This window comes from Salvelinus namaycush, chromosome 4 (assembly GCF_016432855.1).
Source record: "Salvelinus namaycush isolate Seneca chromosome 4, SaNama_1.0, whole genome shotgun sequence".
Lineage (NCBI taxonomy): Eukaryota > Metazoa > Chordata > Actinopteri > Salmoniformes > Salmonidae > Salvelinus > Salvelinus namaycush.
The window spans coordinates 35,101,651-35,128,777 of record NC_052310.1 but is presented as its reverse complement, the minus strand read 5'-3'; the positions used below and the strand labels follow the sequence as shown (position 1 = coordinate 35,128,777).

The window sequence follows — 27,127 nt, the reverse complement described above, 5'->3', positions numbered from 1 at the left end:
TTCTGGCAGGGGGAGCCTTTGTTAGCCAGATCACATTGCAGCCATCTGGACGGATGCCCCTGTCGCTGCACAGCCCTGATGAACTCATCTGCCGGGCCTCGCCTCTCTCTCCAGGCAGCTAGGCCTGGTCCTCTGAGCCCTGGCCTCAGCCTCATGTTCCACTGCCTCATCCTCGGTGTCCTAGCTAGCTAGTTGTCCACTCTCTTGTTCTCTGTGTTTTCCAGGCAATTCACTCTTCTAGGTTATCTCTGTGTGTGACATGAAGCATTCACCCACATCTTCTCTGTGGCCTGGCAATCCTCTCTCTGGTCTTCTGTGTGTTAGCATTCACCCACTGTTCTCTGTGTGCGACAGTGGATATTTTCTCCCTGGTTTTCTTTGTCCTGGCAGTCTGGTTCTTTGTGTGTAAGCACTCTTTTCTCTCAAGTTATCTGTGTTCTGGGGTGTATTCACTCGGGACCAAACACATCCAAACGTAAGCAAACAAAGCGGAACAGGGAGGGACCGTCCTGAATTTCTAACGGTTTGGACTAATAATTACACACTTGGTCTGGACTTCTGCTGTCTGGTGTTCAGTGCCCAGCCCTGCGGTTCTTTACCTGAATTATTTGAGCCCTACTGCCCTATTGCTAGATCTTTTAAACTATAGTGAATTGCTTAATCAACTTCTCTGTCCTTTAAGCCTTGGTGTACCACTGCTTGGTGATCATGGGGTTTCATTATATCATTAATACTTTTATATTTCAATCTCTAAACTACCCTAATATTCCTTTCTGAAAATAGCAGGTAGGTTTGGCACATATGCAAATGCTTAGTTGCCTGAATTTGATAGTAAGGACACTTTAGCAAACCCATATTGGAGTTAAAAACCATGTAAAGTGTCTAATGTGCACTTTAAATACACAAAGTATTCATTTATTCATCATGAATTAAATTGGCAACAATGTTTTTACATAAAAAATATATATAAATATTTACCAGGAATATACATGTCAATCATTCACTCAGTTTTTCCTTGACCATTAGCAGCTACATTTTGAATGACTGGCGTATTGTGGACTTAACGATTTAGGAAAGTTCGAGAAAGCGCAATTACATTTCTGTATTTCTATCAATTTATTTAGGCATTTGGTTATCATGGCAGCATGGTTTGGTAATGAAAGAATTGAGAAGGTTGCTCACTCATGTTTCGGGTCATGTACTATACTTGTAGCTTTGCCTAGGCTATATTCTCAATGGCTGAAATGTACAGCGCAAACACTGTTATCTATTCCATGGGATATTGTTAGATCATTTACATTAAAAGTCTAATGTGCCAGATGTTGCAACCTAATGATTTATGAATTGCTTTGAATAACTACTATGGATTGTCATTCAAATATCCAGGGGTAGAAATGGAATAGTGTGACACGTTGTCCATTTCCTCCAGTAGGAAAATACAGTGCAACCTTCTTTTGAAGTATCCTTGAAAATATTTGAACAGGTATATAATGTAATCCTGGTGACGCTTACTATGAAAGAATAACATATCAGTGTTATTTTTGTGTATGTAAAATATCCTTTATTGATATTTTTGCAAGCATGATATATGAGTGAAAAGACTTTTTAAAAGTTTAGTCCAAATTGAGAGTAACATTTTCTTTGCCACTGAGGTAAAAAGCTGGGACAAAACCGAATCCCATCCGTACTTGATATCAAACAAACATCTTTCAGTAAAAACACATGGTTCGGTCATTTATTCAACTCAAATTAATGTATCACATTTGATTAATGGTAGGGAATGTTTGAACTAAACGAATCAAACAGGAAACCCTAACACCAACTGTAATAAATTACCAAAAGAAACACATGCATGTGTACACAGCATAAATAATATATAAAAAGTTCATATAAAATAAAAAAAAGAAGTTTAAAATAAACTGTTACATTTAAGTAAAATAAGGAGCTAAATTTCCTTGGGTGGGATTCAAATAGGTTATTATAGTGAAGAATAACATTGTAAAGTTATAACTTAAATGTCAAGCAATACCTTGCCATTTAAAAGACACATTTCTTGCATGATTGTATTCTTTAGAATAAAATATACAGATATTCCTGTCCAGGTAGGCTATCAGAAAACAGACATGTATTTAATGTACACAGACATCAAAGGGTAGATCAATGACTTCAAACTATACAGTATGTGACGCATGATACTTACTGCTGAGGCACAATCATTTTTTAAGTTGTTTGTTCAGTTATTTGAACACCTTTTTGTTTTCTTAAAAAGCAGATCGAGGAATAGTTTATTTTTCCTCCTGAACATGTGAAATACACATTAATTAGACTTGTTCTTCAACATGCAATTTCTTGACAATGTATAAAAATCGTGTGTGTGTGTGTTCACTACATGTGTATGTTCATGAGTAAGTGTGTGTTCAGTTGGCAACTCAGTAGCGATGCTCCCCCCGGGTCATGTGTGACGAGAACTCGTAACGGTCCTGACTGCGGTGGCCACAGAGGTTGCACTCGAAGGGGTCTCGGAAGCCATGGCAGCCCATGTGGATGGTGTACATCACATGGTCTAGGAAGAGGATGCGGCAGTGTTCACAGCGATATGCCCTCACCTGCTCCCCCTCTCCACTCAGCACCTTGAACCCCTCCGAGGCAATCTCGATACTGGCCCGCATGGCCTCGTACTGCCGCTGCTGCTCCTCCTTCCCAAGGGGCAGCACGCCATTACGTACCCCGGACGTGATGTGGTTGGTCAGGTAGATGAGGCCCGAGGCCCCGACACCTGTCCTCTCTTCATTGTTGCTCTCCGTGTCGGTGGAATCCTGGCCACTGTGGCTGGGGGAGCCGTCCTTCTCGCTGGAGGCTGACTTGGACTTCGCGAGCAACAGAAGATTTTCGGCTGCACTGTCCTTGGCTGACAGACCGTGGCCCTCTGCAGGGGGCTTGTGGAGGGGGTACATGGAGCCCATGACCCCCATGTCAGAGGAGGTTGGGGAGGTCTGGATGAGCGGTCGGAGTGACTCGGCACCCAGGTAGTTGATGGCACTGTTGATGGCCTGGTCGATGACATGAGGCTGCATCAGTTCTCCCGGGCCACCCTCGAAGGAGATGTCGGAGAGGCGTTTCTCACCTGAGGGTTAGAAAGAGAAAACAGATGAATACCAATGTTAGACTGCAATTCAAATTTTAAAAACTCAGTTTCCTGATATCAAACATTACAAAGACGTATGTTTAATTGTGGTTCTAGTGGTCAATTTATTGGTCCCGTTTGACATATTGAAAAGTGATTCTACTTATTTAGAATATTCCATTCTTTGCAATTTTTCTCATGGCTGATTACTTAGTTTTAGTTGTAATTTCTGACATGTTTTGTAAATATATTTTCATTGTTAATTTAAGAAAGGGTAATCTTCAGATAAATGTATAATACACCAAGGGTAAGGCTCAAGTTGAAATCAATGAAAATATTCTCTTTGCTCAACTTAAATAAAGCTCAAACATTGTTATAATGATATGCAGATTCCAGGCACTGCTGAATATGCGCTGTTTTTAAAAAATAGCTTATTCTGCAGCGCAAAGGAAGCAAATCAGAATGCATCGAACTGAAATACACAATTCTGACAATTGGAACCTAAGTCCTGTGCTTTACATGTTTGTTGGTATGCGAAGGTAGAAGACTTTATCCCTTACCTACAAACTTCTGTGGCATAGTGCTCTTACGTTTGGCTACGTTATTAGCTAGTCTGTCTAGCACCAAGGCTCTCTTAGATCCCATCTGGCTTAAGTCTTCCCTCTGCTCATTCTGGTTGCTTTCTTCCTTTACTACTGGAAAGCAAGACAGAAAAGTAGGTTTCAGAATCAAAGTAGTCAAATCTGACCTGATAAAAAGTAGAATTACTGTACAACAGGATCTTTCTACAATTTGCTGAAGCATCCCTCCCTGACTGTAGATACATGGCACAATGATGAGGAGGCCTTTATTGACAGACGTGCTGCAGTTGGTATACATTGGCCTTACTGACTAAGCAAAGCAGAGTGATCAACCCTTCTCATAATTTCCTCTTCTAATTTCCTCTTCTTAACCTCTGCACTCTTGCCCCACTTCCTAAGGTTGTCAGTTCAGTAGGCTACATGTACATCCGCCCACAATGGATATTTCCTTTGTATGAAGAGGTATTTTTATGTGAGCAAAAGCTACATTATCTTACTATATTTATTTCACTTTAAGCCATGTTCCACATTCAGAAAATTATTATAAGATTTTAGCAGAACTGTCAATACATTTTTAACAAAACATGAACTGAAAAGATTACAGGAAAAAATGACACGCTCTTATTTATGGTTCATGGATTCACAGAATGAAGTAGTAAAACTTGAAGACCTGTCCGCCATCCAAGAAAATAAGCTGCCACTTTTTTACCACATTTCCTTACTGAATAAAGTGTTTTCCCCTTTAGAATAACTGGATATGAGCACTCCAATATATTATGGAAGCCTTGCATCTGAAGAGAAACATTTATTCTGCAGATAAATGTCATTAAAATCGAGTCTGACCTGTTGAAGTATTGTTGCAATTTCAACATTGTTGGTGCATTAATGTTGCTACCAGAGAGAGTCCTGAGTGGTGACGAGTAGCCAAGTTCAAAGTAGGTCAACAGTGTGGGTGGAGGTGAGAGACTGACACCAACTAACCTGTATAGATGCTGTTCTGCAGCCCCATGCACTGGAGGTAGTTGTGACACCGCTCCTTGTGTTCCTCCAGAGAGCTACGCTGCTTGTAGCTCCGCCCACAGTAGGCACACTTGTGGGGTTTTCCAACTGCAAGAAGTGACAGCAGTGAGTATTGACAGCTTTTAATTGAGTGCAATTTTCAAGTATGTGAGATGTCCATTGTACTCTCCATATTGTGAGTGGTGTACATGTATGTATATGTTGTATTTTGAGTTATAACAATGGCATTCTTTTTCATTCTCCAAAAGACCCAGTCCCATGTTTCATTGACATAATAAATGTAATGGTTTTATAATAATTTCTTTGCAGATGACAGATATCCCACTGGGCAAAGACGTCAATTCAACGTCTATTCCTCCTTGATTCAACTTAATTTCATTGAAATGACGTGAAAACAATGTTGATTCAACCAGTGTGTGCCCAGCTCCACACTAAGACCACAGAGTACAGGGCAGGTGTTCCCTCACAATTCCACTGGGTAAGTACCACCACCTGGAAAGTTGATTAGGAAATTGGACTGAAACAGGGAGGGACTTCATGGACTACATGGTCCATTTTTGAGATTTTCCGTTTCAAATCCTTTTAAAATGTTGTATGCCCTAATGTCCACAACACACTGACCACTAATCCTATCCTCCTAACTCACCAGAGTGGGTACGCAGGTGACCGCTGAGGGCGTCTCTCCTGCGACAGGCATAGTTGCACAGGTGACACTTGAAGGGCTTCTCTCCCGAGTGGAGCTTGATGTGACGTAGCAGGTTGCCTTTCTGGGTGAAGGAAGCGCCACACTGGGTGCACTGGAATGGACGCTCTCCTGAGGACAAGAAACACCCCACAGCAGGTTGTTAGGGCCAGCACACAGGAGCAGCTGCCACTCATCTACAGTATGTATCAACACTTTAAATGTCATTGGCTCATTGCAAATTAGTGTTTGCCTATTTTTCGCTAACAAGCACACTTTTGTAATCTCACAAATACATGACTGCAGTGTAGGTGTCTTTGTGAGGTATGTAAATATTATCATGTAGAAAATAGGAATATTTTCAGCAAAATCTTGTTTTATGAGCTCAGACACAAAATGACAATAATGTACATTACAGTAGATTAGTATTTTATTTGTAAGAGTAGGCCTATATGAATGGAATTCTACCTTTTATATAATCGAGGGTTAATGCAAAGTGTTGACAGTGTGTGGGGAATGTATGAACGTGCTTTCTCTTTTGTCATCGTACAGTATGAGATAGACCGATTTTGTAATTTGTATCGGTTTATAAACCATTCTGAGTTTGTCATTTTGCTTTGAGCCGCAACAATGTCGGCTCGGCTCAACGAGAACAGCCTCTCTTCAGAGAATAATGGGCCAGGTATAAAGCCATTGTCTGAATTTTGCTATCTGGATGCAAGAACTAAACCATCTCCACCAATAGCACCACTGTGGATGTGAATGTGGGGTCACTGTACTACAAGACTCCCAAGCACTAGAACACAGTGAATGATGGAGGAACTCTGAGCACAGCCCAATCAACCAGACTAGGAGGGTTTGAGAGCGGAGTGACACTCCATTTCTCCATGCACTCCCTGGCCCTGAACCTCGGAGCCGAATGGCGCTCTGATCGAACAAGAGCCTTTCAGACTCAGGCTGCCAGTTCCGTAATGCACCAGTGCCTGGGTCAATTTGATCAGAAAATCTCTTTTTTTTTTTCTTCTCTTCTTCGTCTCTAAAATAAGAGCAGCCCATCACAATGCAAATTCAAGCTCATTTGAATAAAGTGAAGGAAACACTTTGTGTTGAGAGCCAGTCTTCCTGATCAGTGGTTCTGGAATAAACCAATATCTAGCCTCTCTGAGTGTTGTGGCATTCTGTGAGAAGGTTTTAATATGGCTTTTTTTCTCTCAAAAGGCCCCATAAAATAAGAGTTACCAGTGAAGCAGCAAAAAGATAGAAAAAAGGAAACTCATTAAAAATGCATTTCAGGAGCAGAGACACCACAGAATATTTTCTATTTAAATAGGAGGCACTTCATTATATATTTTATTATATGTTATTTTGCATTTACATTAGTCTAGTGTTCCTTTCTTCCATTTTGGGTTTCATTAGTTTCTAAAGCTTGACAGTTAAGTGCCTTTTTGAAAAATGTTCCCCGCCACTGGTTTGGGTTCATTACAATAGAATATCAATTCTGAATTTTGAAAAACTTGTAATACTCAGATAATTGCCATTTTGTGGAGATTCCATTTAATTGCTGCAGATATCCTGTTTTTCAACTGTGATATAAGGGCATGTTTAGGGATTATATTCATCATACTTTTTCAATCTTATCACACAACAAATAGATCACGAGCCACTTCTCTCACGTGATAATTTAAAAGAACACTCAGAGAATGATAATTGTATCGTGGCTTCCTCAGTCACCCATACAGAATATAGTGTAGATACTACAAATGACAGATGACATACTTGACTATATTTCAGTCTAAAACATCCCTTTACAGCATTATAGACCAATATAATGACTATAGCACAGTAACTATGGGAAAATATGCCTCTGAAACTAATCCAAACCAATGAAAGCTATATATTATCCACATAAAAAACTCAACAGAATGTTTAATAACACATTATCTACTCACGTTAAGCTCTGCCATCATCAAATAGCTCCAATTGTTTAATTAATTACTTTTACAAAACAAGTATTCAACTGCTTCATTGCACCTCAATTACGAAGAAATGGCATGGTAACAGTTAGCAGCTCCTGGTGCTTATCTCATTGAATTAAACACAATCGGTGGATGCCTAGCACGTTAGCATGGTAGCCTACTTAGTGGTACTTAGTGGTCAAATATTCAAAAACATATTTATTGGGTGATAAGCATGTAATTACCATTTTAGATTTCCAAGTAAATGGCGGACTCTAAAATAGTGTGAAACTCCAATTACTTGTGTTGAAGCCTATAACTCATGCTCTGTAGGCAACTTTGGAACAAGATATAAGAACACAGTCTAACCCTAACAGTGCTCTGTCTACTGCTCTCAGTGTCTCAAGTAAAGATAAAGACACTGACAGAATCCATCTCCTCTTCTCTACCCCACATACACATAATCTCTCTGTAAGGCTACCAGTGAGCGTGGGTGCAAAGTAAGGGCGATGAGTATCGCGGATGGCTTACCAGTGTGGCTTCGCTTGTGCACCATCAGCACATTGGGGCCAATGCAAACTATCCCACAGATATCACACTTGAGCTTCCCGTTGGGCAGGCGGATACCCCCAGCCGAGGAGTAGGGGCCCTTGCTGTCGGGGCCGCCTGCATGGGAGCCGTTCACTTTGGCCCCCGAGGCATCGAGCACGCGCAAGTCTTCCGCACACTCCTCCTCCTCCTCGCCATTCATCATCATGTCAATGGCGAGCCCATTCTCCTCGTCACTGCGAGCCTCAACTTTAATGTTACAGGCTGGAAAAGAGGGCAGTGGGCCACTGTTTAGAATAGGAACATGTTTCTGGGGGGCTATAGCCTACCTAACTGTGTAGAAATATAAGTACATTACTATATTACTATTTGACTAGATGTAAATCTTTGACTTTCTATGGGACAATATGTGACTTTTTAGTTTAAGGGCATGTGTCTATGTCTCCCTCTACTTGACTGGTTGTTTTAGTCTATGAGGTCTATGAACACCTGTGAGAGCATGCCTCACCTCCAATTAACTTACTGATAGGAATAGTTAATTGCGGCGTGAGAGCATTTAAATCAGCACTTTCTGTGCAGCAATCCTCAATTCAACTTTATTGGCTGAGTACACTAGGACAAAACTTTGAAACAAATTTGCTGAACTCATGCAGTAGGTTCTTGTGATCAGTGTTCCAGATCAAACATAACAGATGAATAATATATATTTGTTTTAAACTTTTGCTTATGAAGATGGGGAAACTATATACTGCATCTCTCATCATCACTCTTCTGTGAAAAATGACAGCAAGATAAACAGGAAACAGAGACACAGGAAGCTGTGTGAAACTAAGGATGGCAGCGGTGTCAACCAGACCAACAAACTATGATAAACGCACACACAAACACGCATGCACATACACACACACACACATACACACATAAAACGATAACTTAAAAACACTATCTGAACACAGACTAAAACTGATTGAATCAACGTTGTTTCCACGTCATTTCAACAACAAAAAATCAATGTTAAGATGTTGAATCAATGTGGAAAACTGATTGGATTTTCTTTTAAGTCATCAAAGTAAGGAAATATTGTATTTTTTTCACCCAACTTTTAAGCTAAATCCAATGACATGGTGAAATGTTTTGTAGATTTCATGTCGAATTCACATTAGTTGACAACTCAACCAAATGTATATCAAAACTAGACGTTGGAACTAATATCGATTTCAACTGCCCCCATAGTCACTTCATCCTGGCGCCGGGTTTGCATAACTGTTGTCATTTTTTTCAATGGCTTTGTAACCAGACTATGGCATGGAAATCATTTTAATCAACATTTATCGTCTCAATAAGCACACGTTTTAAAGGAGCGAGTGTAAAAGGAAATGTGACGACAAGTGCCTGATTAAATATGGGAGGGAGTAAACATTTGAAACCTTGCAAACCCCTCAACCTCATTTGCATTTCATGGTGGCTGATTTCCTCATGTGTCTACCTTGTTGGTACACCCAAAGAGGAACAAGTGGAAATAATGAATTATAGGAATCTATAGCGGAAAAAGGGGAAGCTTCAGAAACAAGGCCTGCCTAACCAAAATACCAAGAATTATGGAGAAGTGACAGAAAGGGAAGCACAGACAAGGAATTGTAAAACGGTGTAACTGAAACTTGAGTCTTTTTGCAGGACGCTTGTTTTCACTGACACTTGGAGGGAACAAGCTTCCATAACGCATGATTCATCCAGTGAAAGCGGAAAGGCAACTGGAGTGAACACAGTGACTTTCTGTTGCTCTCAAACACAACTTCATTATCCACCTAACACCACCATCTTGGTGATACTGGATAAAATCAGCATTTGGTATACAGTACTATGTTAACTGTTCAAATAATCAAATTAAACATCACATTGGTGACAGTGGATTGACCAAAGAACAATTCATGTTAGAATTTGTTATATTATGCTAACTGCTGAAATACTGTAAGTCCAGGGCAGCATAATGCTCCTCCCTCGCCTTACACCATTTTGGCTGTTGCCCTGTTGTCACTTTGCAATTGGACACATAGCCTACATGTCTTTCCACTGAGCAGGCGAGGTGAAGAGAACACAAACCACATGCCCATAGAATACAAAGGAAGCTAGCTAGATGAAAGCAGAAAGGCACGAAATAGAACAGAAAGAGAGAGAGAGCACCCCCAAGCAGAGAGGCAATGATAACTGTGAAGAGCATATTTTCAATAACCACAGATGCTGAATTAAGGCCTGCATGTCTCCAAACATGTTAGGCCTACAGGTCAGGCAGAACAATAGACGTGAAGATGACTGGGTGGTTGGCTACAACATGAATACAACCATTTTCCAACTTCTACATGATTACAGTAATGAGAGAAAAATATGTTAGTACCTTCTATGGGTTTGTTGTTCGGTTAATGTAATGCATAAAACTTGTAACATATTTGGGGGCTCGTTTGGGATTTCACTTATTTATTTGCATCAAAGAAAACAAGTGATAGACAACAATACAGAAAAAATGTAATAAAACATTTAACGGTGTGCAGGTGTGGTTGGAAGCCCAAGGGCTTATATGAAAACAATATCCAATACAATAAGTACAAAAATAAGAAAGATTTTTAAAACCGATAACAAAACCTACTAATTATGAATGTATAAATTAATTGATCAGTAGTCACACACACACAAAAAATTTGCTTTGTTAAAGTGTGTGTGTGTGTGTGTGTGTGTGTGTGTGTGTGTGTGTGTGTGTGTGTGTGTGTGTGTGTGTGTGTGTGTGTGTGTGTGTGTGTGTGTGAGAGAGAGTTACAGTACCAGTCAAAAGTTTGGACACACCTACTCATTAATTCATTTTTACTGTTTTCTACATTGTAGAATAATAGTGAAGACATCAAATCTATGAGATAACACACAATGAATCATGCAGTAACCAAAAAAGTGTTAAACAAATCAAATATATATTTGAGATTCTTCAAAGTAGGCACCCTTTGCTTTGATGAAAGCCTTGTACACTCTTGGCATTCTTTCAACCAGCTTCATGAGGTAGTCACCTGGAATGCATTTCAATTAACAGGTGTGCCTTGTGAAAAGTTAATTTGTCGAATTTCTTTCCTTCTTAATGCGTTTGAGCCAATCAGTTGTGTTGTGACAAGGTAGGGGTGTTATACAGCAGATAGCCCTATTTCGTAAATGACCAAGTCCATGTTATGGCAAGAACAGCTCAAATAAGCAAAGAGAAACAACAGCCCATCATTACTTTAAGACATGAAGGTCAGTCAATCTGGAAAATTCCAAGAACTTTGAAAGATTCTTCATGTGCAGTCGCAAAAACCATCAAGTGCTATGATGAAACTGGCTCTCATGAGGACCGCCACAGGAAAGGAAGACCGAGAGTTACCTCTGCTGCAGAGAATAAGTTCATTAGAGTTAACTGCACCTCAGATTGCAGACCAAATAAACTCTTCACAGAGGTCAAGTAACAGACACATCTCAACATCAACTGTTCAGAGGAGACTGCGTGAATCAGGCCTTTATGGTCGAATTTCTGCAAAGAAACCACTACTTAAGGACACCAATAATAAGAAGAGACTTGCTTGGGCCAAGAAACACGAGCAATGGACATTAAACTGGTGGAAATCTGTCCTTTGGTCTGATTTGAATGATTTGAGATTTCCGGTTCCAATCGCCGTGTCTTTTTGAGACGCAGAGTAGGTGAACGGATGATCTCCACATGTGTGGTTCCCACCGTGAAGCATGGAGGAAGAGGTGTGGGGGTGCTTTGCTGGTGATTTATTTAGAATTCAAGGCACACTTAACCAGCATGACTACCACAGCATTATGCAGCGATATGCCATCCTGTCTGGTTTGCGCTTAGTGAGACTATAATTTGTTTTTCAACAGGACAATGACCCAAACAACACCTCCAGGCTGTGTAAGGGCAACTTGACCAAGAAGGAGAGTGATGGTGCTGCATCAGATGATCACCCGACCTCAACCCAATTGAGATGGCTTGGGATGAGTTGGACTGCAGAGTGTAGGAAAAGCAGCCAACAAGTGCTCAGCATATGTGGGAACTACTTCAAGACTGTTGGAAAAGCATTCCTCATGAAGCTGGTAAAGATAATGCCAAGAGTATGCAAAGCTGTCATCAAGGCAAAGCATGGTTATTTTAAAGAATCTCAAATCTCAAATATATTTGGTTTGTTTAACACTTTTTTGGCTACTACATGATTTCATATGTGTTATTTCATAGTTTTGATGTCTTCACTATTATTTTACAATGTAGAAAATAGTAAAATAAAGAAAAACCCTTGAATGAAAAACCCCAGGTGTGTCCTGGATACAGCCCTTAGCCGTGGTATATTGACCATGTACCACAAACTCTGAGGTGGCTTATTGCTATTATTAACTGGTTACCAATGTAAATAGAACACTAAACAAGTATTTTTGCATCATCCCGTGTCATATTGTCTGATATACACACAGCTGAAATGCTGTTTCAGCCAATCAGCATCGAGAACACAAACTACCAGGTTTATAATTATTGTTAATTTGACTTAAATGTCTGGCGTTGACATTGAGAGGCAGATTTAGAGATTAATTGTAGTTGTTTTATTGCTCTCATTGTTTGTCCTTCTCTGTGTGATTTGACACTTGCTTCCCAAAACAAGTAAATCAGGATGTGTGACTGTGTGACAAACATGATATAAAGTAAAAACCCTTTATTTTTTTTACCAGGCATGTCAGTTAAGAACAAATTCTTATTTACAATGATGGCCTACACCATCCAAACCCAGACGACGCTGGGCCAATTGTATGCCATCCTATGGGACTCCCAATCACTGCCGGTTGTGATACAGCCTGGATTTGAACCAGGGTGTATGTAGTGACGCCTCTAGCACTGAAATGTAGTGGCTTAGGCCTCTGCGCCACTCGGGAGCCCCCCTTCTTCCCATCCCCAATTTTGTCACAATTTCCCCATACTGTATATCTCTGAGAAGCTGCAGCACAGCAGTAGTAGTTCCCTCTTCCTTGCTAGGTTCAGTGCTGTCTACCTCAGCTATGTGATAGTGAGTAAGAGAGTGGCCAGAGCGACAACATGAGGGTTGGTGTAGAGCACCGAAGCTCAGGTATCTTTCCAGAGACTTTCCATAACAAAACCCTGGGCTTATTCACTTTACTTGGAAGTTAAAGAACTAAACACATACTTTTCAACACTGTAGGCTATCATATAAAATCAGAGAAAAAAGAAATGTCCTCTTACTGTCAACTGAGTTTATTTTCAGCAAACTTAACGTGTAAATATTTGCATGACAAGATTCAACAACTGAGACATAAACTGAACAAGTTCCACAGACATGTGACTAACAGAACAGACTAACAGAAATTGAATAATGTGTCCCTGAACAAAGCGGTGGTCAAAATCAAAAGTAACAGTCAGTATCTGGTGTGGCCACCAGCTGCATTAAGTACTGCGGTGCATCTCCTCCTCATGGACTGCACCAGATTTGCCAGTTCTTGCTGTGAGATGTTACCCCACTCTTCCACCAAGGCACCTGCAAGTTCCCGGACATTTCTGGGGAGAATGGCCCTAGCCCTCACCCTCCGAGCCAACACGTCCCAGACGTGCTCAATGGGATTGAGATCCGGGCTCTTCGCGGGCCATGGCAGAACACTGACATTCCTGTCTTGCAGGAAATCATGCACAGAAGGAGCAGTATGGCTGGTGGCATTGTCATGCTGGAGGGTCATGTCAGGATGAGCCTGCAGGAAGGGTACCACATGAGGGGAGGAGGATGTCTTCCCTGTAACGCACAACGTTGAGATTGCCAATGACAACAAGCTCAGTCCGATGATGTTGTGACACACCGCCCCAGACCATGATGGACCCTCCACCTCCAAATCGATCCCGCTCCAGAGTACAGGCCTCAGTGTAATGCTCATTCCTTCGACAAAAAAGCTCGAATCCGACTATCACCCCTGGTGAGACAAAACCGCAACTCGTCAGTGAAGGGCATTTTTTGCCAGTCCTGTCTGGTCCAGCGACGGTGGGTGTGTGCCCAAAGGCGACGTTGTTGCCGGTGATGTCTGGTGAGGACCTGTCTTACAACAGGCCTACAAGCCCTCAGTCCAGCCTCTCTCAGCCTATTGCGGACAGTCTGAGCACTGATGGAGGGATTGTGCGTCCGCGTGTGCGTCCGGGTGTAACTCGAGCAGTTGTTGTTGCCATTCTGTACCTGTCCCGCAGGTGTGATGTTCAGATGTACCGATCCTGTGCAAGTGTTGTTACACGTGGTCTTCCACTGCGAGGACGATCAGCTGTCAGTCCTGTCTCCCTGTAGCGCTGTCTTAGGCGTCTCACAGTACAGACATTGCAATTTATTGCCCTAGCCACATCTGCAGTCCTCATGCCTCCTTGCAGCATGCCTAAGGCACGTTCACGCAGATGAGAAGGATCCCTGGGCATCTTTCTTTTGGTGTTTTTCAGAGTCAGTAGAAAGGCCTCTTTAGTGTCCTAAGTTTTCTTAACTGTGACCTTAATTGCCTAACGTCTGTAAGCTGTTAGTGTCTTAACGACCATTCCACAGGTGCATGTTCATTAATTGTTTATGGTTCATTGAACAAGCATGGGAAACAGTGTTTAAACCCTTTACAATGAAGATCTGTGAAGTTATTTGGATTTTTACAAATTATCTCAAAAAGGGTCCTGAAAAGGGACGTTTCTTTTTTTGCTGAGATTACTTAGTAACAGCTCCAGCTTCATTGATTTGATACATTGGTAGAAAAGAGACGCTACATTTCTAAATTCACAAGCTATACTGAACAAAAATATAAATTCAAAGTGTTGGTCCCATGTTTCATGAGCTGAAATAAAAAATCCCAGACATTTTCTATACGCACAAAAAGCGTATTTCTCTCAATTGTTGTGCACAAATTTGTTTACATCCCTATTTCTCCTTTGCCAAGATAGTCCATCCACCTGACAGGTGTGGCATATCAATATTCTGATTAAACAGCATGATCATTACACAGGTGCACCTTGTGTTGGGGACAATAAAAACATTTTGTCACACAACACAATGCCACAGATGTCTCAAGTTTTGAGGGATCATGCAATTGGCATGCTGACTGCAGGAATGTCCACCAGAGCTGTTGCCAGAGAATTAACGGTAGAAATTAACATTCAAACTGCCTCCAATGTCGTTTTAGAGAATTTGGCAGTACGTCCAACCGGCCTCACAGCCACAGACCATGTGTGACCACGCCAGCCCAGGACCTCCACATCCGGCTTCTTCACCTACGAGATCGTCTGAGTGGGGGTGGAGGGGGGTGCTGAGGACTATGTATCTGTAATAAAGCCCTTTTGTGGAGAAAAACTAAATCTGATTGGCTGGGCCTGGCTCCCCAGTGGGTGGGCCTATGCCCTCCCAGGCCCACCCATGGCTTCACCCCTGCCCAGTCATATGAAATCTATAGATTCGGGCCTAATGAATTTATTGCAATTGACTGATTTCCTTTTATGAACTGTAACTCAGTAAAATCAATTTTTGTTCAGTATAAAAAAAGAATACACAGGAAACACAGGTAACTGATAACAAGCCATTGGTGTTGGCTTAGATATCTAGTGTGGAAGTAGAAATAGCCTGTTGGAGGTTCCTGTAACGGGGCTTCTTTTCTCACTGCCTGATGAAAATAGGCCAGTGTGTGCTTGCTTCACTGTGGAACCAACCACATGCGTGTAAAACCACCGAAATGCCACACTGAACATGACTCCTTTGAGTGTGTCAGTGTTGATTAGGAGCACCAAAAACAAAGTGTACTTTTCTACTAGCCTTGAATTTTCGAGCACTCAAAAGCTTAGCACTCGGAGATGAAATTAACACGGTTGTCGTGAAGACTTAATAACTCTAATGATTCATAGCGAAAGAGAAATTGTGTCACCAGAAAGACCTACTGTGACATGTCATTTTACTGTCTGTGTGACTGTAATGACCAAATATATATTTTAACAATTTAATTCAATAAGGCAACTTGTAAAGCATACTTGTGAGATGATATGTCTTGTACTCCCCACACAAGGGGAATACTTGTTGTGCTTGTTGAATTGTATGGGGCAATGTAGGATGAACCTAGAGATGCTTTGTAGGACGAACCTATGCTAGCTTTGGAAAGTGAATGGAAAACTGCAAAAAGCAACCTGGCTTTGAGGTCTCGAGCTTCCGTTATACTTTCAGCCTCCCTGTCTCAGTTACACTGTGTGCGATCTGCACTTCAGGCCCATAGCCTTTGTACCACATGATCCTGACAGATAATAATAACTCCCTGATGCATTTGGGGTTTATCAGCGAGCCAACGATGCACTGCATAGATATAACAGTCACTTCCTCTCACACTGGTGATTAGATCTTCAGGGAGTGCAGAGCAACACATACACACACACACACACACGTACACTCACTCACACTCAAAGACCGACACATACAACAAACACACACACTATTGTCTATGTTTAGTCTGACCTCTCTCCTGATTCAGGACCTCTTCAAAATACTGTAAGACCAAAGATAGAGATGAAGAATCATTCAACCCGTCCTTAAAAAACAAACTCAACAAAGAACACAACACAGTAACTTTTGTCACTGATGACCTCTCATGACCTCTCAGTGAATTTACAAAAACATGTTGAAAGTACTATGGAATAATGTCTGTAACGACATTCCCAAATTGATCAACAAATATCATTTAATTCACTTAGGAAACGCGCGTAAAAATTCTAAACTGTCTGACTGTGATCTCTAAGTCATAGTCTCCATTGTGCATCAGTGAAGATTTGAGTCATTTGAGCTGTTTTTCCTAATATGTCAAATCTGGCAAGTGAAATGACTAATCATAGGCTCAGCCACAAAGACAGTCATATATGGAGAAAGCCATGGCTGACTAGGGCGAACCACAGCAGCATAGGCCTGTGTTTCCCATGGCCTACTCTTCTATCTCTAGCTCAACTGCACACTTGCACAGAGCCCCCCCCCCCCCCCCCCCCCCCCCCCCAAAGGAGCATTTATGACCAAAATATCAGGAAGTAGTAGGGGCCAGTCCATGTAATGCTTTCAGAAATGTAATCAGTTGGTGGATCATGAATAAACCTTGGAATTGCAGCTGCTGGACGTGAAAGCCTCATCATGTCTTATGATGATTGCTCCGCGACAAATGCTGACAGACGTGTTCACATCAACTAAGTGAATCTTGATAAAGATACATGTGTACCTCATGATAGGTAAGGCAGTTACAATAAATTCCTGGTGCATGACGATGGGTATCCTTGTCGTAAACTATGACATGCTGGCAAGGGCTGGAGTTCCTTATGCGTGCAGCTGAGTTAAAAGCTTGACAGTTGAAGTGAAAGCGTGTGTGTGTTTGCAGGTGCGTTAGCAGTGCGGTGGTGCGATGCGCTGGGATGTGCCGTGCTGAACTCTGAACTTGACTCTGCTCCTGAAGTCTTTATCTCCTGGAGTGTTGAAACTGACTGACGACAAGTTCTTCTCAGGAAACTCTTGCACACCCTATTTCAGTTTCCTCTGCTGTGACATGTTGCTTGACATGCGCCGCCTCCAAAGTGCAATGGTACACTACACCACACATCTATCTGGAGCTAATACAGAAGGAACACCATTCTAATTTTACACCACAATTTATAGTAACACTTACTGTGTATTGTCGTTATCACAATGGATCACCGACACATCCCACAAAGATACCGTAGCTGTTGGTTGCATGAGCTACTGTACTTTTAGGCATAGAATATGATATGGTTCACCTTGCATGCAGGTAGGGCAGCACTAGGGGTGCTTTTCACAAATGTTCTCATGAAGCAACAATTCAAATTCCAAAACTACATGTGGTAAATGCTGCCTGGTGTCCCCTGACATCCCAGTCATGTCCCGAGTTGAAATAAACGTGTACATCAACTAATGTTAATATTATGTCCATGATATTCCCTGGCTTAATTTAGTAACATCCTCATATCAAGGGCACATTAGCCATTCCTTAAGGTTTTGCACATCATGAGACGGATCGGAGAAATGTGCAACCTTTCCTGCCAATGACCTAAATGCATCGGTAACTTTTAGATTGCACGTTCCAAAGAACTATGTTTGGTTAAGTGCCAGATTGCAAGTAATGAGTGGATCTAAGGGATTGTTGTTACATGTGGCAACCGCTTGTTGGGATGCCATTACGACATGTTATGTTACTTACAAAATAGTTATGTTACTAAGAAATGTGTTTTTATGATATGTGCAGTGAGCTCCAAAAGTGTTGGGACAGTGACAATGTTGTTGTTGTTTTGGCTCTGTACTTCAGCACGTTGGAATTGAAATTATACAATGACTACGAGGTTTAAAGTGCTGATTTTTTTGTCGAGTCTGTCAGCTTTATTTTGGGGGTATTTTAATCCATATTAGGTGGACTGTTTAGAAATTACAGCACATTTTGTACATAGTCCCCATTTTAAGAGACCTAAAAGTATTGGGACATATTCACTTATGCTGAGTGTACAAAACATTAAGAACTCATTCCTAATATTGAGTTGCACCCCCTTTTGCCCTCAGAACAGCTTCAATTTGTCGGGGCATGGACTCTACAAGGTGTCAAGACAATTCCACAGGGATGCTGGCCCATGTTGACGCCAATGCTTCCCACAGTTGTGTCATGTTGGCTGGATGTCCTTTGTGTAGTGGACCATTCTTGATACACAAGTGAAACTGTTGAGCGCAAAAAAAACCAGCAGTGTTGCAGTTCTTGACACACTCAAACCGGTGCGCCTGGCACCTACTACCATACCCTGTTCAAAGGGACTTAAATCTTTTGTCTTGCCCATTCACCCTCTGAGTGACATACATACACAATCCATATCTCAATTGTCTCAAAGCTTAAAAATCTTTTTTTGACCTGTCTCATCCCCTTCATCTACACTGATTTAAGGTGGATTTAACAAGTGACATGAGGGATCATAGGTTTTACGAGGATTCACCTGGTCAGTCTGTCATGGCAAGAGTGAGAACGTTACAGAGGCAAAAATATCATACCCCCCCCAAAAATGCTAACCTCCCCTGTTATTGTAATGGTGAGAGGTTAGCATTTGGGGGGGGGGGGGTATAATATTTACGCCTCTGTAATTTTCTTACTTTTCATTATTCACGATTCATTCAGGAGTATCCGTAATCATGGTAGCATCCACATGAATGTAGAAGTGTTTAGAAACATATTTATACTTATTTACAATAAAAGTTATTCCAAAATGACACAAAACATTATTTACCATTCATTTCTATTGGGCACAAAATGATCTGAAACACAACCCAAACAATACAGCAAATGCATCCAACAAATGTATAGAGTCAAAGCTTGATGTAGTCATTGCGTTCTAGGAATATGGGACCAAATACTAAACTTTTGACTACTTTAATACACATATAAGTGAATTTGTCCCAATACCTTTGGTGCCCTAAAAGGGGAGGACTATGTACAAAAAGTGCTGAAATGTATTTTAAGTGTAGGCGGGTGTAACAAACACATGTATTGTTAATTATTCATGTATTCGTCATGTATTTCCACATCATTTTAAAAATCATCATTATTTTCATTATTATTAGCAACAACTTTTACTACTTTTGTCCTGAGGGTTTACATATTTCTGAAGGTGCTCTGGAAACGGCTAGGTTTTGAGGTAAACAGGTAAAGGCTTGATGGATATACTGGTCTAGGTGTAGCAACTTAACTGGTTCATAGGCCTACTGATGTAGGAGTGGTGAAGCACGGTGAAACTCATGTGATCTGTCACTCACCCATGCCTTCTTTGTCACCCCTGTTGTTGTGTTGCAGATTGGAGCTAGCAGACAGGTCCTCTGGGATGGGCATGGCCTCGTCGTTCTCCTCAGACACATCATTGGGAGGGGGGCTGTCCCTGCCTACATGGGGAAACGCCAGCAAACCCATTAGTCACCAGAACATGGTTCATTATTGCTCATAAGATAGAACCAGAATTATCTATAATCCATTACATGTGGTATGACTGTGCCACTCAGCTTGGGCTCTGTGCAACTCACGCTGTGCTTCTCTGTTCTACCAGACATGCTCCTACAGTACCAGTTCTGAAAACAGAAGCTCTTACCTGGCATCTGAGACATCTCCTGTGCCTCCTCCGTCTCCATTCGGTGCAGGTACTCTAATGGGATAGAGAGACACAGAGATGTAGATGTGTTTAAATGTAATCAACGGCTCCGCAGGGCTGGAAAAACACAACATTATAAAAAGCCACAGCTGACTAAAGGGGTGACCTCTCTCTGTACAACTCCGTCACCCCGGCAAGATCACTCTTGTCACACCGAAAGACACACCACTGTCCCCCACATTACATTACAAAGAATTACAGACATTTTCATTACAAGTCTGACAGAGAGGGCGGTCTGGGAGAGTGGCTTGGCCCCGCATGATGGGCTATGGTGATAGGGGTGCTGGGAAGGGGCTTTCAGACCACATTTGTTATTTATTGTTAATTTCCTGCCACGTAATCATCCACAAATGCAAACTGACTGCCGCAAAATTAAGCAGAAAATTAACTGGCCCTAGGTCACTGAGGATGCGGCTGTTTGCCCGTGCCAAGCTTATCGTCGCTCGTGTTCGCTCTAATTTACTGAGCATGCATCGCTGAGCGCGCCACTACCCGAGCACAGACATGTGCGAGAGGAGCCACAATCAGAAACAAAGAGAGAGGAGAGGATGAAAGAGAGAGAGAGGAAGAGGGAGACAGACAGTCCGAGAGAGATGCAGAGCGGGACCCGGAAAGAGAGAGCGAGACAGAGAAAGATAGAGAGGGGGGCGATACAGAGATAGAGAGGGGAGGGAACCAAGACAGACAGGGAGTGTGCCAGAGAGCGAAAGTGGAGAGAGAGAACCAGGGACAGAGAGATCGATAGAGGAAGGCCGAGGGGCCCCGAAGTAAGTTTCTCTCGCACAAGAGGAGGCAGTTTAGTGAAGAAGAGCACATCCCCTGGCCAGAGCCTGCTGCATATCTGAGGAGTCACCAGTGCGCGTGGCCCCATTAATAATGCATCCCCCTCAAGCCTGCAGCAGATGGGCACAACAGCCTCAGCCTCGGCACCGCCACTTCAAGAAGGCCCTTGGTGGAGCCGCTTGCCCGGCCCAGCCAGCCACACAGGGAGAAGTGAAGCTCCCTAAAATAGCGAAGCAAGCCCAAGGGAGAAGGGGAACCTAGGCCTTCCTGTTTTACTGACAGATGGCTCCACACATTTGGAACAAATAGTGGGAAGCCACCAAGCAGCCCCCGCCGCTGTCGCAACGCACAATGTTCAGCGGACAGGCGAGTCGAGGCTGAGCTTCCACAACCCACAGACACCCAGGACCCACGTGGGGGAGGTGGTGGGGGGGTTGCCGAGGGGGTGGGAAGGGCAGAGGTCATTAGTGCAGGAGATGTGGCGCAGAAAGCGCAGTGGGTGTTGCGTGCTGGTGTGTGTCGATATAAGACTAGGAGGCCATGCCTGCGTCATCATTCTTTAGCATCTGGAGTTTGGAGGTCGAGAGGGGGTGGTATTCTCATGTGCCCTTTTTCTCTGGGCAGATGGTGCGAAGGGAAATACTGATGGTGTTGGTGGGGGACTTTGACAGAAGTGAGAAATGCATTCCCATGTTAAACCACAAGCGAGTTGTGTAGGCATGTGGAGAGCAAGGTGCATGAGAACATTCAGGAAGTTGTATTTTCACCCGAAGTGACACTGTTCTTACTTTTAGTATGCTGATGCTAGATTCAAGTCATTTTTTGGGGGACGGGGAGCATTTTTCACATCATACTTTTATTCCCTGTCTAAGGTTCACGGTAACGTTTCATTTTAAACCACAGGCGTTTGTGAAAAAAGATAATTAGTTGAATTTCTTACTGTAATGTTTTTTTTCCTTGTTGATGATTCTCAATATATTGTATATTTTGTGGATGGTTTCATTCAGACAATATTCCAGAATGACACCACCTTCTAAAGTCCAGTATGACAAAACAAGGCCCTAACGGCAACAGCTGCTTTCTGAAAGTGCCTCATAAAGGGCAGGAAGAGTCATGGCAGTGGGTTTGAGTGCACTAACTAAGGGGAGGAGAGACAGGAAGAGGGCTGTGGGTACACAACACCCTCAGTCCTAACTCAAGGGATTGTGTGTGTGTGTGTGTGTGTGTGTGTGTGTGTGTGTGTGTGTGTGTGTGTGTGTGTGTGTGTGTGTGTGTGTGTGTGTGTGTGTGTGTGTGTGTGTGTGTGTGTGTGTGTGTGTGGGGGGGGGGGGGGGGGGGGGGGGGGGGGGGGATGGATGGATGGAGGGGTGGAGTGGAGGGGCTGTGCAGAGCAGGGTGCGAACACATGAAAGGGAGCAGGGTGGAGACTGAAACAGCCAAACCGTTAAACAGCCAAAGTGGACTACACCAGCACACTTTGGATAATGGGAGGAAGTAAAAACGGACAGACAGGGTTTTAGAACATAAACTATAATCTAGCAACTCATATTCATCCTTAAATGTTGGAATATCAACAAAAAACATATGCAAATAACATGGGGGCTAAAACGAATGAATAAAACAGTCATATATGAAAATCAATACAATCTAGGTGGTGATATAGAACATCAGGCTAAGTTTTTCATACGTTTTTGTTGTTGGTGAAAACTAAAACAAGAAATGTATCATATCAAGTATTCTTACTGAAATGTTTTTGTTCCCAAACTATTATTAGTATATGCTGCTTCTGTGAGAAGTGTGATTCAAGACTGTACTTGAAAATACTAATTTGTTTCTCCAGAAAATTCCTTTTGACATATGGCATACAAAAACCAATCACTCATTTGGACAAGAAATTAAGAACAGTGGCTTTTGTGGCATTTTTTTTCCTAAAATACAACGTTATCAGTTTGATTAATATATTTTGATACTGAGATTAAAAAAATGGATATGACATTTTGTGTACTGAGTCCCACCTCATCCATTGCGGTGTTAAATAAAACAATGTTTGTGCCATAACTCGCTCATGCCTTACCAGCGACCCACCTGTGGTTCCAAACCCACAATTTGGGGAACCATGCCCTACTACGCTATACCACGTAATATAATGAACAGTCAAAACAGTAATCTTTTAACATTTTAGAGCGATTTCTCATTGGCAATTAAGGAAATGTGTCTCCATGAATTAAAAGATGATAATCTTACTGAGCAGATGTTTGGGCACCTATTGTAAGGGTTAGAATGGCTACATTACAGGGGCGAAAGGAGTTTCCTTATAGGGTCTTCAATTGCATCTGACACACTTCATTACACTAGTATTCAGTGACGATCATTTTAATAACTGTCTTTCTTTCGCTTACCCCTTCCTCAGTCTGCTAGTAATACGGAAGTGGATGTGTCCACAAGCATGTGTTTGCCGCATTTCAACCCTCCTCAATCCGAAGAAGCAGATACATAAAATGTCCTAATTGTGCTATGGGGGTGGGGTGCAAGTCATTGCTTGATTTACTAATAGTCATTTCAATATACTAAATTGATTTCATATGAGGGCAAGTACATTTGACTAGTTGTTGTGTTTTTCATTTTGGATTCGTTTTTAAAGTCAACTTTGAAAAAGTATGTAGGCTACTACCATCAAATTGAAATGCAAGTGTTTAGCTGCCCTAAAAAAAGTGAGTACTTTTTAAGAACACCTGCTCTTTCCATGACAGACTGACAAGGTCAATCCAAATGAAAGCGTCAGTCAGTTTTTGCCCAGTGGGAGGCTATGTTAACAAAATTGATAATATTGTTATCAACACATTAAATCAAGTTAAAACCATATCCACATTGCTTTTGATGCGTTGTGAGTACAAAATGGACAATGCAGCAATGATATACCTTATTATTTTTAACCAAATTAATTAGACTTGAGTTGGATTTTGCATTGTTTATTTATATCGTTCTACGTTATAGGAATATAATAACCTACGAGTTAAAGTTTGTAGAATTATATGTCCCAGTGCACAGAAGTGTGAGAAGTTTTGTGGACTTGTTTCCCCAATTTTTCTCTCAAAATGAATCTTCCATTGGTGTTTTTGTTGAATGTCAGTTTCACAACATGTTAACCGTTACTTGAGTCCTGCCCACCAATACTATCAACACACATGTTATATTCGGCTCAGACGAACCAATGATTGCGAACGTCTTGGGCACCTTGAAACAGAATTTCGAAGTGTGTGTGTGTCTTTTTCATGTAACTTTGAGAAAGCAGAGAAACATATGACGTGTTTTATACTGTAGGCTACGTAGTTAGTTATAGCTAATTAGTTTCCGCGGTTTCATTGAGGAGTGTTAATATAATGTTTATGCGTTTATTTTAACTCAGGCCTACTTCGTTTGATTTGTCATAATATGAAGTGGATTTATGAAATAAGAACTCCAGCTTGAATGACATGAAGTAAAATAGTTATAATTAGATATTCATTCTGGATGCGCACAGTTGCAACAGGTGTTGATCTGGTACGAAAAGTGAAAGGAGTCTATGTAAAACTTGCAAACCACAAAAACGTATTTTAGTTTTAATATGAACCATAATTATTTTAGGCTTAATCGTCAATGGCAAGAAGTATATCCTAATGCTTCTATATGGTCAAGATAATTGCGAGCAATTCCTGCAATCTCCAAAAAGGAGTATGGGAAAAGAGGAACATTTTCCATTATTCCATTATTTTCCTAAGTGCGTTTGATATTAACTACAATGCTGATCAAAATTGTATAACATTCATTAAACATGACAATTGCCCTTGACTTTTTGGTCAAATCCGTTACATGCGCCACTATACAAATACTCGCATCACAGGATTTCAGACGCTCGCGCACCTGCACCAGACTTCAGGACAATGTTTTCCAATCCGCTACATAGTTCATTTTTTAAGAGTAAGGCCCTTTCTTACTATTTAGAAATACGAATAAACGCTTTAAATTAGTTCGAAGTGAACAAGCATCGTGAAAGTTACTCTACCTGCTATTCCTTGAGTTTGCAATATGAAGTTCTTCCAACTCTCCCCCGCTCCATGTGCAGAAGTTCGAAGCGCCGCGGCAGCCCCATGGAACTCTGCCCTCGGTCCCTCCCCTCTCCACTGTACTTCCTCTTTCCAGCCTAACATTTCAATGTTTCTGTGCTCGACTGAGGCATTTTGCTTGCTTTTATCCAGAGGTCGAGTCTGCTTGGGGAGTGGAGGCAGCAGCCCTTGGCACTTGCTTTGTATCGTGCCAATAAAAGCTGACACCCAGTAGACCATTACTGGCAGCCATGCATGAGATGGGATGAGGCGCACAGGAGACTGGACGGTTCATTGTTTATTTATTTATTTCGTAGAGAAGGATGGGGACTCCTCACTTGCATATGGGCAGCTCCCCTTCGGTCACCTGTTCTGGCATCCTATAAGAGTCACAGCGCAATTAAAACGACAACTGTGTTGGTTTCAAATTATGTTTAAACAAATATTGTGACAGGTACACCACAACCATTGTGGACAGTTGCATCTTTCCATGTGCTTTTGTAACAACAAATGAATATGATCTCATATGCTCCCCTACACTTTCATACCATTCGAACACATTTCATTATTGAATCATGAATAATTCAGTGACATTATAGAAATGTAGGCTAGTAGGCCTGTGCGCTTAATCATCCAAGGTTTTCCATTGTTATCCCATCTTTCCAGTAGGACAGAGACCTTTGAGGTGGCAGTGGTTTGCTGAAAAACGAGAAAAATAGATACGTCTCTAGATCAGGTGATGCTAACTGAGGATAATGCTCTGGTCTAGAAGTCTCATTTGAAATCATTTATTCCAAGCAGCTCTGCGATTGAAAAAATGTGAAAGAGAAGTCAAATGTATTAAACACCTAATTACACTTTAAAGGGACTCCTAAAGACAAGCAACCAATTGACTCATTGCTACTGTCTCATTGATACTGTATATATACTGATTTGTATCAGCTGCTTCCTTGTTTAGGAGTACCTCAGCATGTCCCCCCATTGGCAGACTGGGCAGTGTGGATGGATTGCACGAAGAAGTGCTGCCTCTCTTCGCCAAACCCCCCATCTTTTTACTCATGTCACTACTATATAATTGCATTTTTGTTTAGTGCACTGAATTAAAGTTCTGCCAACATAGTAGCAGCATTTTAGCCAACATATTTTAGGGCACATTAACTTTCGTTTTTTTTTCTTCAGAAAAATCATAGTAGTTTGTAAATGCATATTTAAAAAACGAACTTGTTAAGGATATTGGTCTATTACAGTATTGCATGCACAAATGGGATATTGCCTCAAATTATTCAAAGCGATATAATTTGTGGATTAATATTTATAGAAATAGTCAATAAATAATGAGTAATATACCTCTTATTTTTTTTCAAACAAATCGTCTCATTTCTCTGCCATGTTTAGTCATTATACCTTAAATGAAGTTTCTGGTACAGTGAATCTTTGCTGCAATATACTATGAGAAAAGTGACTGTTTCTCCCATTATCCCATTCTTTTCTAACCTTTCTGAGTGGTGTTATCTGTGGAGATGCTGCATGTTCTAGATAGCTAAATCCCCTAACTGTATACAGTGGACGGCAGCCCTTATCTCAAAAGTAGCACAACATTCACAGGCAGTTGGGGCTGGTCATGGCGCAAAAGAGGAACTTTTTGCAGGAGTGTGTTTTTGGTCTGTTGTTTCCACATGCTGCTATGGATTACAACAGTCTCCAAAGAGTTATTTTGATTCAGTCTCTATGAAGGCTAAGGTACCTTTTAGCTACAGTACAGGTCCGGTAAGGAACATACTGTGAGTGCGAGGCCAATAGAAAGAGTTGTGTCATAGCAGAATTAAGGGCCCTGTAGCCCAACTCCTGACCAGAGGCCAGACAGAGGGAATCTCGGAGCAGAAGCTGAATCAGCACAATGCACATTCCAATCATGACCAGCAGAGGAGCATGGTTTTCCCAGCTGTAGAGATAGCACCCTATTCCGGTGACACAGCAGATCTTCTCGCGTGTGGGGCCACACCAGGACACGGGGACACAGTCTAGTTTAAAGAGAGGTTTAATCCATCAGGTTTACAGTACTTATATTTCTCTCAGCAGGTGGCACAGTTTTGTTTCCTGAGCACTACTTTTGAAACTTTTA

The 27,127-nt window shown here is 41.7% G+C and overlaps 1 protein-coding gene across 1 annotated transcript; it reads right to left on the bottom strand.

The window, feature by feature from the left end:
• Positions 1-1,571: 1,571 nt before the first annotated feature.
• Positions 1,572-25,258, bottom strand: ikzf1 (IKAROS family zinc finger 1 (Ikaros)). The gene is given in 9 exon segments (XM_038990490.1): positions 1,572-3,124; positions 3,685-3,819; positions 4,687-4,812; positions 5,372-5,539; positions 7,894-8,175; positions 19,755-19,877; positions 20,081-20,134; positions 24,966-25,182; positions 25,184-25,258. Coding segments are annotated over 9 exon segments (1,875 nt in total). The 3' UTR covers positions 1,572-2,429.
• Positions 25,259-27,127: the final 1,869 nt, after the last annotated feature.